General features: G+C 44.5%; 1 protein-coding gene across 1 annotated transcript in view; it reads right to left on the bottom strand.

Annotated features, from left to right (window-relative positions):
• The window catches only part of hspbap1 (hspb associated protein 1), a 137,136-nt gene that overhangs the window by 33,337 nt on the left and 89,892 nt on the right, over positions 1–13,907 (bottom strand). Inside the window, exon 5 of the mRNA XM_055638784.1 lies at positions 10,412–10,583. Coding sequence (XP_055494759.1) covers positions 10,412–10,583 — 172 coding nt within the window. The remainder of the gene's footprint in view (positions 1–10,411; positions 10,584–13,907) is intronic.

Genomic DNA, 13,907 nt, shown 5'->3' with positions numbered 1-13,907 from the left:
TAGATCTTCAGACTATCTTTAATTGGACTTTACTGAACTTTATCTTGCATTATATGTTATTCCCTTAATCTGTATCTTGACATTGTGGACGGTTTGATTGTAATCATGTATAATGTTTCTGCTGACTGGATAGCATGCAACAAAATGCTTTCCACTTGTACCTCAGTACACGTGACAATAAACTAAACTACAGTGCTGGTAAATGGGATTATCATAAATGGGGTCTGAGGAAAGGTCTTGACCCGAAACGTCACCCATTCCTTCTCTCCAAGAGATGCTGCCTCCACTGAGTTACTCCAGCGTTTTGTGTCTATCTTCGCTGTACACATGGGTACGCGATGGGAGGCATGACGAGGGCCTGTTTCTGTGCTGGACAACTCTATTCTGCAGTTCTCTGGAGCATGACTTTAATCAACACCCTTCTGACTCGGAGCTGAGAGAGCAACCAGCCGACTGAACCGGAGCTAGTCAGGGTGGCCAGTGAGTGACTACAACTGCAAATGAAAACTGCTCATCTGTTGTGTTTTTGCACCGCTAGACATTCCCATGGCTAAAGTGACGGCAGTTCAGTGTGATCGCTAAGACTGCAGATATTGTTTTCTGGGCACAGCTCCGAGCTTCGGCACTGTAAATGAGCTGATTACTGGGTTAACAGATGTAATTACTTAGGAGCAACTGAAATATAGCTGGTGACAGCGTTGTCACAAATACTAATGACTAAGTGGCGTTGCTCTTCAAATTGTTATTTTTCTTTTGGCCCATCTGAGCATTGAGCTGTGACAGCTGCGATCCAGAGAGAAAAGATGCCCGAAACACAAAAGACACGATTCTGTGAAAGAGATATGTCGAGGTGGAGGTGGGATTGTGGGGGAAAGGAGAAGAATGCAAGTGACAGAGTAAGGCCAATTTAAATGAAAAATCAAATGCAAAAATGCCAATCATAGCAGCACGACAATTGCTCCAAAGATAAATGCAGTGTTTCTACGAGATTTAAAAAAAAAAAGCTGAATAATTTAACATCTAAGAGTCATAAAATTAGTCCATGTTTAGTTTAGTTTAGAAATACAGCGCGGAAACAGGCCCTTTGGCCCACCGAGTCCAGACCGGCCAGCGATCCCCGTACGCTGCTGGCATTATCCAACACACTCGGGACAATTTACAATTTTTAACAAAGCCAATTAACCCACAGACCTGTACATCTTTGTAGTGTGGGAGGAAACCAGAGCACTCTGATAAAACCCACGCGGTCACAGGGAGAACGTACAAATGCCGTACAGACAGCACCCATAGTCAGGATTGAACCCGGGTCTCTGACGCTGTAAGGCAGCATCTCTACCGCTGCATCGCCGTGCCGCCATGTCTTGGGTATCTCCCACGTTTCTTGGTTAGAAAGGTTTGGACTGGAGAAGGCAGGAGAAAGGGGCTGAGAGGGCAAAATAGATAACCCATGATCAAATGGTGGTGCAGAGCCGAATGGCCTAATTCTGCTCCCATGTCTTATGAACATGACTTTCAGCTCCACTTCAGAAACTAGGTTGACACTTAAAGTACAGCGTTGTCTGCGACACTCTCAGAAGTGACGTCTTTTGTTTTAAAACAATAAGCAATGTCCTTTTCTCAATAAATTAAATATAAAACCATGGCCCAATTTTAGAAAGCAAGCTCTCTGGTTCTCAGTGTTGTGACCAACAAGTGCCCCTCTATTTACCGCAGATGCTGGAAGATCGAAGGTACCCAAAATTGCTGGAGAAACTCAGCGGGTGCAGCAGCATCTATGGAGCAAAGGAAATAACTAGATGCTGCTGCACCCGCTGAGTTTCTCCAGCAATTTTGTTTACCAAGCCAATTAACCTAAAAACCTGTACATCTTTGGAGTGTGGGAGGAAACTGAAGATCTCAGAGAAAATCCACGCAGGTCACGGGGAGAACGTACAAACTCCGTACAGACAGCACCCGTAGTCGGGATTGAACCTGGGTCTCCGACGCTGCTTTTGCTGTAGGGCAGTAACTCTACCGCTGCGCCACCGTGCCGCAAAATTATACATTATAAATGAGGGTAACACTTTTAAAAGCACCGAATTAAGTAAATAAGTTATTGGTCAAGTATTCACATACAAGGAATTTGCCATGGTGCTCCGCCCACAAGATAGGGCACCGTATAAATTCTTCAATTAACTTAGTTGCACAGGGTTGTGGATGCCACTCAGTCCATCACGCAACCCAACCTCCCTTCCGCTGATTCATCTACACTTCACATTGCCTCTGCAAGGCCAGCAGCAGAATCAAGGACCAGTCTCACCCCGATCACGCCCTCCTCTCCCCACTCTCATCAGGCAGGTGGTATAGAAGTTTGAAAACACATACCTCCAGATTCAGGGACAGTTTCTTGGTCACCCACATGGTTAGGATCTCTGCAACAGACTTCAGTTGCTTTATAGGTGCCAATAGAAAGGTTCGAACCCTGAACAGGTTGCTTTGAAAGGTGTTCAAGAATTTAGAAGGATGAGAGGGTATCTTATTGAAACATATAAGATTTTTAAGGGTTTGGACATGCTGGAGGCAGGAAACATGTTCCCAATGTTGGAGGAGTCCAGTTCCAGAGGCCACAGTTTAAGAATTAGAGGTAAGCCATTTAGAACGGAGACGAGGAAACAATTTTTCTCACAGAGAGTTGTGAGTCTGCGGAATTCTCTGCCTCAGAGGGCGGTGGAGGCCGGTTCTCTGGATGCTTTCAAGAGAGAGCTAGATAGGGCTGAAAAAGATAGTGGAGTCAGGGGATATGGGGAGAAGGCAGGAACGGGATACTGATTGTGGATGATCAGCCATGATCACACTGAATGGCGATGCTGGCTTGAAGGGCCGAATGGCCTACTCCTGCACCTATTGTCTATATTGTTTTGATTTGGTCCAGCTGGGTTAACTGTAACCTTCGTTTACTTTTGTTATCACCCGTACACAGGTTCTATGTTATCCCAGTTTTGCACCCTACACACCAGGGACAATTTACAGAAGTCAATGAACCTGCAAACCTGCACGTCTTTGGAATGTGGCAGGAAATTGGAGCACCCGCAGAAAACCCACGCAGTCACGAGGAGAACGTATAAACTCTGCACGGATGGATAGCACCTTTCGTCAGGATTGAACCTGGGTCTCTGACGCTGTAAGGCAGTGGCTCTACCACTGCGTCACTGTGCCCCCTCTTTCTAGACATCTTTAAAAATAACATCATAAGATGCGATGTGTAGGAAGGAACTGCAGATGCTGGTTTAAACCGAAGATAGACACAAAAAGCTGGAGAAACTCAGCGGGTCAGAGAGCATCTCTGGAAAAAAGGAATTGGCGACGTTTTGAGTCGAGACCCTTTTTTCAGATTGAGAGTCAGTGGAAAAAGAAACAAGAGATATAGCTCTGTTGGCCTGCATGACTATGCTCTCTACTTTGCTCTCTACTCACATACACATTAGCAAATAACGTCACTGAGACAGATAGCAGCATCATTCTACGAAACTCACAATACACAAGATCCCCAGTTTACCAACCCTCCACAGATGCTGCCTGACGTGCTGAGTTCCTCCAGCACTTTGTGTTTTTCATTGGACAAGGCTGCCATCTAAGCACCACCAGGTGGAATAGGCATTTTTCAAGCTAGTCATATTAATAATTATATAATAATTAATGGTATTCGTTAATGACTGGATGCAGTATCATTTCCATTAGTTTAATTAGGGATAATTAGGTGATGCATGGATTGGACAAGGATAGGATGGATAAAGCAGCATGGTGGCGCAGCGGTAGATTTGCTGCCTTACAGTGCCAGAGGCCCGTGTTCCATCCTGACCACGGGTGCTCTCTGTACGGAGTCTGAACGTGTTCCCCGTGACCTGCGTGGGTTTTCTCTGAGATCTTCGGTTTCTTCCCACACTCCGAAGACGTACAGGTATGTATAATTGGTTTTGTATATCGCCAATTCTGGCCTCCCTACACTGGCTCCCGGTGCACTTTCGAGTTCATTTTAAGATACTGTTATTTGTTTTTAAATCTCTGAATGGGCTCGCCCCGCCTAACCTCTCTGAACTGCTCCACCCATACGCTCCTGCCCGGTCCCTCAGGTCAGCTGCTCCTGGAGGTACCGAGGTCTAGTCGGAGGCTCAGAGGGGATAGAGCCTTCTCTGTTGCTGCTCCGGCACTCTGGAACACCCTGCCGTTGCACATCAGACAGGCCCCCTCACTGTCCATCTTCAAATCCAGTGTTAAAACACATTTGTACTCCCTGGCTTTTGACTATGCCTGAGGCTTTGCTTCTGTTTGTGGTGTTTTTTGATGTTTCTTTATTTTACATGTCTTTTCCTACTATTTCTTTTGATTGTTATTTTTGGTGTGTATTAACTTTTTTGTCAATGATTAGTGATGTACAGCACTTTGTTGCAGCTATGTTTGTTTTTAAAGTGCTCTATAAATAAAATTATTATTATTATTATTATTATTATTATTGTATAATCATAAAGTTGACCCTAGTGTGTGTAGGGTAGTGTTAATGTGCGGGGATCGCTGGGCGGTGCGGACTCGACGAGCTGAACGGCCCGTTTCCCCGCTGTAACACTAAACTAAACTAAACGGAATATCAAATCAGGTGTTTTGGTTTCTACACGGTGAAACCACAATGTATAAAAATACCCTTTAATAAAATCTGACAATGTGGACCTTATCCTCAACTGATCTTTTTTCTATTACAATTTTCAAATTGTGGAGTATAGAGGCAAATAAATAAATGATGGGTCTTTGTCCCAAATATTATGGAGGGCACTGTGGTACCTGCCTCAACTACCTCTTCTGGCAGCTTGTTCCATATATCCACCACCTTCTGAATGAAAATGTTGCCCTGAGGAGACTATGAAATCTTGCCCTGCTCACTAAAATACTGATCAAATTGTGGCTGTAAGTAGTCAAAAGCTATTAGCTGTGTTGGAAGAACTCAGCGGGTCAGGCAGTATCTGTGGAAGGAATTAACAGCCAATGTTTAAGGTCAAGATCCTTCTACCGGACCCCATTGAGGTTCCCTAGTAGTTGTGCTTTGTCTGATTCCACCTTATTTCTCATGACCACTACTTGGATCTGGAATAGTTTTCCCACCTTGTTTTCATATTTCCTTGACAGTTCCCTACCCCCCCCCCCCCCCCCCCCCCCCACCCCCCCCCCCCCCCCCCCACCACCCTTTCCCCGACCTGACCCATTGAGTTCCTCTAGTAGGTTGTGCTTTGGTCAAGATTCCACCTTTTGTCTCCATGACCAGCTACTTGGATCTAGTGAATGACTGTTTTCTTGTTTTCATATTCCCGTGACAGTTCCCTCCCCCCCCCCCCCCCCACACTCACATACTTTGAACAGCATCAATATTTGAGTGGAAACAGGCCCTTCGGCCCTACTTGCCTACACCGGCCAACATCTCCCGGCTACACTAGCCCCACTTGCCCGCATTTGGTTCACATTCCTCCAAACCTGTCCCATCCACGTACCTGTACAACTGTTTCTTAAACGTTGGGATAGTCCCTGCCTCAACTACTTCCTCTGGCAGCTTGTTCCATACACCCACCACCCTTTGTGTAAAAAAGTCACCCCTCAGATTCCAATCAAATCTTTACCCCTTCACCCATGTCCTCCACACCTCGATTCACCTACTCTGGGCAAAAGACCCTGTGCATCATTCATTCACTCAAATTCTGAGCAGCAAGTAGAATTTGTCAAATTTAATCAAAATTAAGTGTTCATCATTAAGATGTTGTCTGACATTACCATACATGAGCACTTCCATCCATCATCTTAATACACAAACCAAAACATGATATTTCACAATTGTACCCATCAGGAGTTTTCTGACATCCTGTTTCCATGCAAAATGATGCTTTGTTTTCCCATATTTAGTAAATTGTAATTCAATAGATCCAATTTATAGTTGCAAATCAAAAATTCATTTCCATATACTGTGGCAAAGTAAGCACAAATGAACAATACACTCATTAATTCTACCTAGCACTCAGTCGATTAAATTGCCTGGGCTCAAACACCAGCTGCCATGTGCAGAAAAGGACTGCAGATGCTGTTATATACCGAGGGGAGACACATTGTGCTGGAGTAACACAGCGGGTCAGGCAGCAAATCTGGAGAAAAAGGATGGGAGACGTTTCGGGTCGGGACCCTTCTTCAGGCTGAAAGTAGAGAGGAGGAAAAACTGGACGTAAGCGAAGGCCAGAACAAAGCTGGGCTGGCAATAGATGTCCAAGGAAGGGTGGAGCCCACAATGGCCCATTGTTGGCTGGGGAAGAGGTGACAACGAAGGGAGGCAACTGGAAGTGAACAGCGGAACGAGTAGAACGTCTAAGATGGGGAGGGTAGGAAGGAGGGAATGTGACAGGATGGAAAAAAATAATCTGTGCAGAAAAGAGAGGAGAGGGACGAACATCACATACAAAAGTTAATTTGTTCATTTATAACTCTCGTTATGCTATCAGGTTGATTTAATGTCAGTGTACAAGGCACACAAAAATCTCCAAGGTTAATATGGGACAACTTGTTCTGATGAGAGAACAATTATAATAATGAAACCTTTAGCTTAAATCATGAACAATCTATCTTTGTATCTGGATAATTAAAACTCCTACCTTAAATTTAAAAAAAAAGTGAAGCCATGTCTTAAACTTTAGGTGACAAGAGTTTTAGCACTCCTACTCATCTCCCATTATTGTCTTCAAGTCCCAGAAGATCACCGAGCTAGAATAAATCTTTAGGAAGGAGATGGGAAATAATTTCTTTAGTCCGAGGGTGGTGAATCTGTGGAATTCATTGCCACAGACGGCTGTGGAGGCCATGTCAATGGATATTTTATGAGGCAGAGATTGACAGATTTGTGATTAGTACGGGTGTCAGGGGTTACGGGGGCGAAGGCAGGAGAATGAGGTTGAGAGTGAAAGATAGATCAGTTATAATTGAATAGCAGAGTAGACTTGACGGGCCGAATGGCGTAATTCTGCTCCTAGAACTCCTCAATCCCTTTCTGCCTTCTCCACTACCCTAGACCTATTCCTTTATTTTTTAGTACTCTCCACACTCACTTTGAATTTTAAGTCTGTGAATTACTCTTCCAAGTTGCAGCGAAAGGTCGTTGTTCAGAAATGTTAACACTGCTTCTCTCTTGGCAGATGCTTCCTGACCTGCTGAGTTTTTCCTCATTAGGAACACTGCCTGAATATGAAGACAAGCGAGAGTTATTGGTTTAAGAAGGAACTGCAGATGCTGGAAAAATCGAAGGTACACAAAAATGCTGGAGAAACTCAGCGGGTGCAGCAGCATCTATGGAGCGAAGGAGATAGGCAACGTTTCGGGCCAAAACCCTTCTTCAGACTGAGTTATTGGTTTTACTGAAATAAAATTAGCATTTGTGGCTGAAAGTAGCAGGGTTGAGGTACATCAAGGAGAGAACGCAGGAATGGGGCACTGATTTTGGATGATCAGCTATGATCATATTGAATGGCGGTGCTGGATTGCAGGGCCAAATTCCCTACTCCTTGCACCTATTTTCTATGTTTCTATTAGCATTAAAGGTAGCAGGTTTTAGTGTCTCTCATTTGATATGATATTTGATATTGCCAATAAGGTTAAGAACAACCTAGAATGGAAGAACATCATCTTGAAGCGATACCTCCCTGTTCCTTTGCTAAAGGGGCTGTCCAACTTGGGCGACCTAATTGGCGAATTGAGAAGAGTTTAGGAGAGTTTGAAAAAATGTCATGTTGAAGACCTTCTTCGACTATGCAGAAGACCTCCTTTGACCTCCTTCGACTATGTTGAAGACTAGCTTCAACTAGCTTCAGGAAAATTGGATACCGAATAGTAGAGAGGGAAGACGACCTCCTTCGATCTCCTTCGACTATGATGAAGACTATCTTCGCCTACCTTCGATTACCTTCGACTAACATGCCAACCTACTATGACTAAACCCATGGGTATCGTTTTTCAACATGTTGGGTGCAGTATAGTGTTAATGTGCGGGGATCGCTGGTGGGCGCGGACTCGGTGGGCTGAAGGGCCTGTTTCCGCGCTGTATCTCTGAACTAAAGAGAATGCTATTTATTGTCATTCAAACCTAGGTTTGAACGAAATATCATTTCTACAGTTTTTTACATTACAAAACAATCCAAGACCCACACTTAACACAGTTTACATAAACATCCATCTCAGTGAGTCTCCAACAGCTCCTCACTGTGATGGAAGGCAAAGTCTTTATCTCTTCCCTTTGTTCCTTCTCCGGCGGTTCAGCAGTCCAACTGCAGTGTCGAGGCGAACTGGGGCTCCGATGTTAAAGCCCCCGGCGGGCAATGGAAAGTCCTGAGGCCGTTTAAGCCACGCCGGGCGATGTTAGGCCCCGGCTCCATGTCCTTTAAACCCGCGGTTCCAGCGGGAGAAGTCGCCGTTGCGGAGCTCGGAAAAGCGGTCTCCCACCAGGGACCTGCGAGCTCCCGATGTTACAGTCCACCGGGTCTGCAGCCGGTGCCTCCGAACTCCAAGGTCGGGTTGCAGGCGCACGCCACCACAGCTTTTCCCGCTCCGAAAATTGGCCAGCTCCGCGATCTCAGTTCCGCAGGCTCTGCAACTGGAGCCCTCAGGTTAGTCCCGGTCAGAGGTCGCCGCCGGCTCCACGATGTTAGGCCCAACGACATCCGAGACCCGACAGGAAATAGTCGGGTCCCCGCACAGGGAAGAGATTTAAATCAGTTTCCCCCACAGCACCCCCCACATATACACAGCTAAAAAAAAAATAATAAAAACTAACTCAAGACATACATTTAACAAGACAAAAATAAAAAAAGACAGACCACTGTAGTCGAGCCGCTGCCATTAGGCACCGCCACTCCCACCAAACTAAACTAAACTAAACTAAACTAAACTAAGGGCACATAGAAAAAGGCCAAGCTCCCTCAGTATGATTTGTATGGAATTTCCACTTCAGCCCAACACTATCCTGGAAACATTAGAGACTGCGGATACTGGAATCTCAAATAAAAATCAATCTGCTCGAGGAACACAGTGGGATCAGGGGAAAGAAAATAACAAGTTAGCATTTCTGAATTTGAAAAGATTATTGATCTGATGTTATCTCTGTTTATCTTTTCATGGATGCCTCTGATCTGCAAAAATAACTCATTTTTTGTTATTATGTTAGTATTGACGTTTAACATTTCCCACTTCTCTCCACAGATGCTACGTGATGTTAATTTAGCTTAGAGATACAGTGTGGAAACAGATCATTCAGCCCACCGACCATCAATCACCATGTACAGTACTAGTTCCACCTTACACAATAGGGGCAATTTAGTGAAGCCTATTAACCTTCAAACCTGCACATCTTGGGATGAAACCAGAGCACCCGGAGAAAGATAGCGGAGTCAGGGGATATGGGGAGAAGGCAGGAACGGGGTACTGATTGTGGATGATCAGCCATGGCGGTGCTGGCTCAAAAGGCCGAATGGCCTACTCCTGCACCTATTGTCCGTTGTCTATTGTCTAAAACTCACGCAGTTACAGGGAGAACCTGCAAACTCCACAGAGATACCAACCTGGGATCAAACCTGGGCCTCTGGCGCTGCAAGGCAGCTACTCTACTGATGCGCCACTGTGTCCCCCTCGCAATGCAGATAATTTCCGACGCTTTCTATTTTTATTTTGCCCTCGTGTTTCTATATGCTAATTCACAAGCCCTGTCAGCAACTGACACAAGTCGTCCCAATGAAAGTTGGTACGTTAAAATCAACCACAAAGTCTGAACTTACAACCATTTGGTTGGAAGCCAGTGCTCAACGTTCCAAGCTATTAGTTACACGCACACACCACATTCCAACGTGACATAGAAAAGGATCAACATGAAATTTGTGCAACAAACAGAATTTTCCCAGCCCATTGCAACATCAGCATAAAAATGAAAAGCTCCTCAGTGAAGTGGAATGTGCACTCTCTGTACAAGTCAAATACTGAACCAGTATTGTTTTTGCTACAAAACGTCTTGGTTAATATGTGAAGTGCATACTGCAATTCACAGACATCTCGAAGCGATAATAAAATTATTACAAAGTGAAGGAAAAAAATTGCCCAGACATACATATATATATTTAAATTGCCATTCCTCACGGGTCCAGTTTAAGCCTAAAGAGATTTGACACATCTAAATGGCGTTAAAAAAAAAAACGGACAGCTTCTCAAACAGATTGCAACAGTCCAAAATTCTGTAGAGGTTAGCAATGGTATTCAGTTTCAATACATGTAAACATTAATGTCAACTGAAGGCTAAAAAAACAATGTGAAATTGGTCAACAATGATAGTCAAGGACTTATTTATAAGTCCGCGAAGAAAACGCAATCTTACCTCTCCTGCGCTCAAGGTCACGACATACGGCCGGACTCTGCTGAATCGGGGGAAACGCTCCAAATCAGGGTTGACTATGTTCACACTGCTAAATACACTGGATTCTTCGTAAGGAATTCTGGTGGGATACAGGAAGGAAGTGTCCTCTGGTGGGAATAAGTGCCACCTTTTCCTGAAAACATACATTTAAAATTCATGAATTAATTTGAAAGTCATGCTTTATGTTCATGCCAATACATAAAAGTTATTATTGGTAAAACATATAAATGAATGTCTCAGGCCCATATATATTCACCATCTGATGGCAAACTCTCTGCAAAGATAGGGTCACCTGCACTGACACTGAGACCGTGCACAACATGAGGCCCTGGGCAACTGTTCTTTAAAACTCCTGTCAGAGGTAATAGTTACTGCTTCAATGGAATGGATCTTTGGGAGCTGATATAGGAAGGTACAATCAGATGTGGCATCAAATAGGATATGGGGAGAAAGCTGGAACGGGGTACTGGTTTAGGATGATATTGAATGGCAGTGCTAGCTCGAAGGGACGAATGTCCCACACCTGCATTCTATGTTTTTAAATGATTATGCATTATTTTCAAGTCCTATCGAAATATATGAATTCTTAATGTGATTTTTGCTGTTACATTGCAGGTAATGGTGACAGAGGGTGGCGGCCAAAAAGGGCAGCACGGTGGTGCAGCGGTAGAGTTGCTGCCTTAGAGCCGGGTTCGATCCTGTCTACGGGTGCTCTCAGCACGGAACCTGAACGTTCTCCCTGTGACCTCGTGGGTTTTCTCCGGGTGCTCCGGTTTTCCTCCCACAGTACAAAAACGCACAGGTTCGTAGGTTAATTGGCTTCGGTAAAATTGTGAATTGTGAATTGTCATTATTGCCATAGAGGGAGTGCAGAGAAGGTTCACCAGACTGATTCCTGGGATGTCAGGACTGTCATGAAGAAAGACTGGAAAGACTTGGTTTATACTCTCTAGAATTTAGGAGATTGAGAGGGTATCTTATAGAAACTTACAAAATTCTTAAGGGGTTGGACAGGCTAGATGCAGGAAGATTGCTCCCGATGTTGGGGAAGTCCAGGACAAGGGGTCACAGCTTAAGGATAAGGGGGAAATCCTTTAAAACCGAGATGAGAAGAACTTTTTTCACACAGAGAGTGGTGAATCTCTGGAACTCTCTGCCGCAGAGGGTAGTCGAGGCCAGTTCATTGGCTATATTTAAGAGGGAGTTAGATGTGGCCCCTGTGGCTAAGGGGATCAGAGGGTATGGAGAGAGAAGCAGGTACGGGATACTGAGTTGGATGATCAGCCATGATCATATTGAATGGCGGTGCAGGCTCGAAGGGCCGAATGGCCTACTCCTGCACCTAATTTCTATGTTTCTATGTTTCTATGTCCTTTGTGTGTAGGATAGTATTAGTTTACAGGGTGATCGTTGGTCGGCGTGTACTCAGAATGCCGAAGGGATACCTGTTTCCTTGGAGTAGCTCTGAAGTCTAAAGTCAACGACTTCATCAACAATGCCTTTGACAGTGCATGTAATGGATGTTGCTGCAATTAGGGAGAACAATAATCACAGGATCACAGAACATGGGTCCTGCCCTTCGGCCCAATGAGTCCATACCAACCTTCAAGCACCTATTTTTATCCTAATCCTTTCTATCCTCCACAGTCCCCCAAAATATTCTACCACCCATCAAAAAGTAAAATGGAAACTCAATGCAAGATTCTTTCATCTTGCAGTCATTTTATTCCTGGGCCACTTACAGCAAGAGTAATCCTTAGATGATACACATACTAAATCAGACATTTTCTAGCTCAACAGACTGATCCAGAAATCTATCTTACATATATTCCAGGAATTTATTCTCAACATTAAGGTAATAATTTGATTCATCCAGTCTCTTTGTGGATAGTTCTCCCTAATTGCAGTAATATCCATTAGATGCACTTCTAATTTCCTTATTTATATCATACTTCCAGCCTATAGTTTATAGATGACAGCAAATCAAGTGCTCATCTTATGACTTTTTAAAATTTGATTGATTAAATGAAAATCGGCCCTTCGCCCCACACCGACCATCGATCACCTGCTCACGCTAGTTCTATGCTATCCCATTTTCATATCCACTCCTTACACACAAGGGCTAGGGACAGAGGCACGTATTTGGGATGTGGGAGGAAAGCGGAGATCCCAGTGGGATCCAATGCTCACAGGAAGAACGTGTAAACTCCACACAGAGAGCACCGGAGGTCAGCATCGAGCCCGGGTCTCTGGTGTTGTGAGGCAGCTGTTTTACAAGCTGTACCGATCTGAGAAGATAAAGACTTGAGTAACTCAGCGGGACAGGCAGCATCTTTGGAGAGAAGGAATGGGTGACGTTTCGGGTCTGAAGAAGGTTCTCGATCTGAAACATCATCCATTCCTTCTCTCCAGAGAGGCTGCCTGCCCCGGTGAGTTACTCCAGCATTTTGTGTCTATCTTTGGTTTAAACCATGCATCCGCAGTTCCTTCATATACTTCACTCTGAGAAGCAATAGTTTATGCTTCCACCACTCCATCAGAGTGAATTTAAGACTCCCATCACTCTTCCTCTACTAATAGAACCAATGATAGGCTAAAGCTCCCCTTGATGAGTAATTGAAGGTTAAAATATCTTATTTTCACCCACGACAACTTTCCTCGATTTCCATGTGTGACAGGCAACTTAAGAGTTAAATTGGAGAAATGGTGTGCTATGGGTCCATCTTTCAAAACTTCTGACTTGAATGCTCTCAACTCATTTCTGCTGCAACAAATTAGATAAGGAAACATTCAACCAATTAGTCTGGGACGTATTTAAATCTCCGCAGTGTACAGACAACATTCTAAACCAGCACATCCCACTGCTGAACTGAAGAGATAATTGTTAAAAGCTGTCGATTTTCAGTAAATTGCTTTCACTCCAAAAGACCCATTCTTCAAAGAGTCAAAAGTTCAGCGAGCTTGAAAATAAATTGCATTTTTTTTTATTAAAAAAAAAATTCAAATTCATTTATTGAATGTGGGCTTCACTGGCACGGACGGCTTTTATTGCCAGCCTTACAGCCTTCAAAAAGGTGGTGAGGATTACCTTGACCCGCTGCAGTGCATATGCCCCACTATTCTGTTCCACCCCAAGATAGCCCCACTATTCTGGGATTTTATGCAGCGGCAAAGGAGGAATGCTCATATATTTCCAGGATAGGATGATGGAAAACTTCAGTGCAATCCTGGGGGTAAGTGTGGAGGTGGTGGGGTGAGGTGTATTTTCTATGTGGCTAAAGGGCCTGTCCCACGGGCATGCGACTCCATGCGGCAAGCGCGACCTAAAGGGCTGGTCCCACCACCATGCGCCTGCATGCGGCAAGCGCGACCTAACCAGAAACGGGGGCTGCACGGAGGTCGAGTGAGTGACATGAAGTGCGAGCGAAGTTCGTGAGTGATGTACGGCGTTGAGGCG

The sequence above is a fragment of the Leucoraja erinacea genome, chromosome 7, assembly GCF_028641065.1.
Source record: "Leucoraja erinacea ecotype New England chromosome 7, Leri_hhj_1, whole genome shotgun sequence".
In the NCBI taxonomy this organism is placed as follows: Eukaryota; Metazoa; Chordata; class Chondrichthyes; order Rajiformes; family Rajidae; genus Leucoraja; species Leucoraja erinaceus.
Note: the sequence above shows the minus strand (reverse complement) of the source record. Positions and strands in the feature narration are given on the sequence as shown.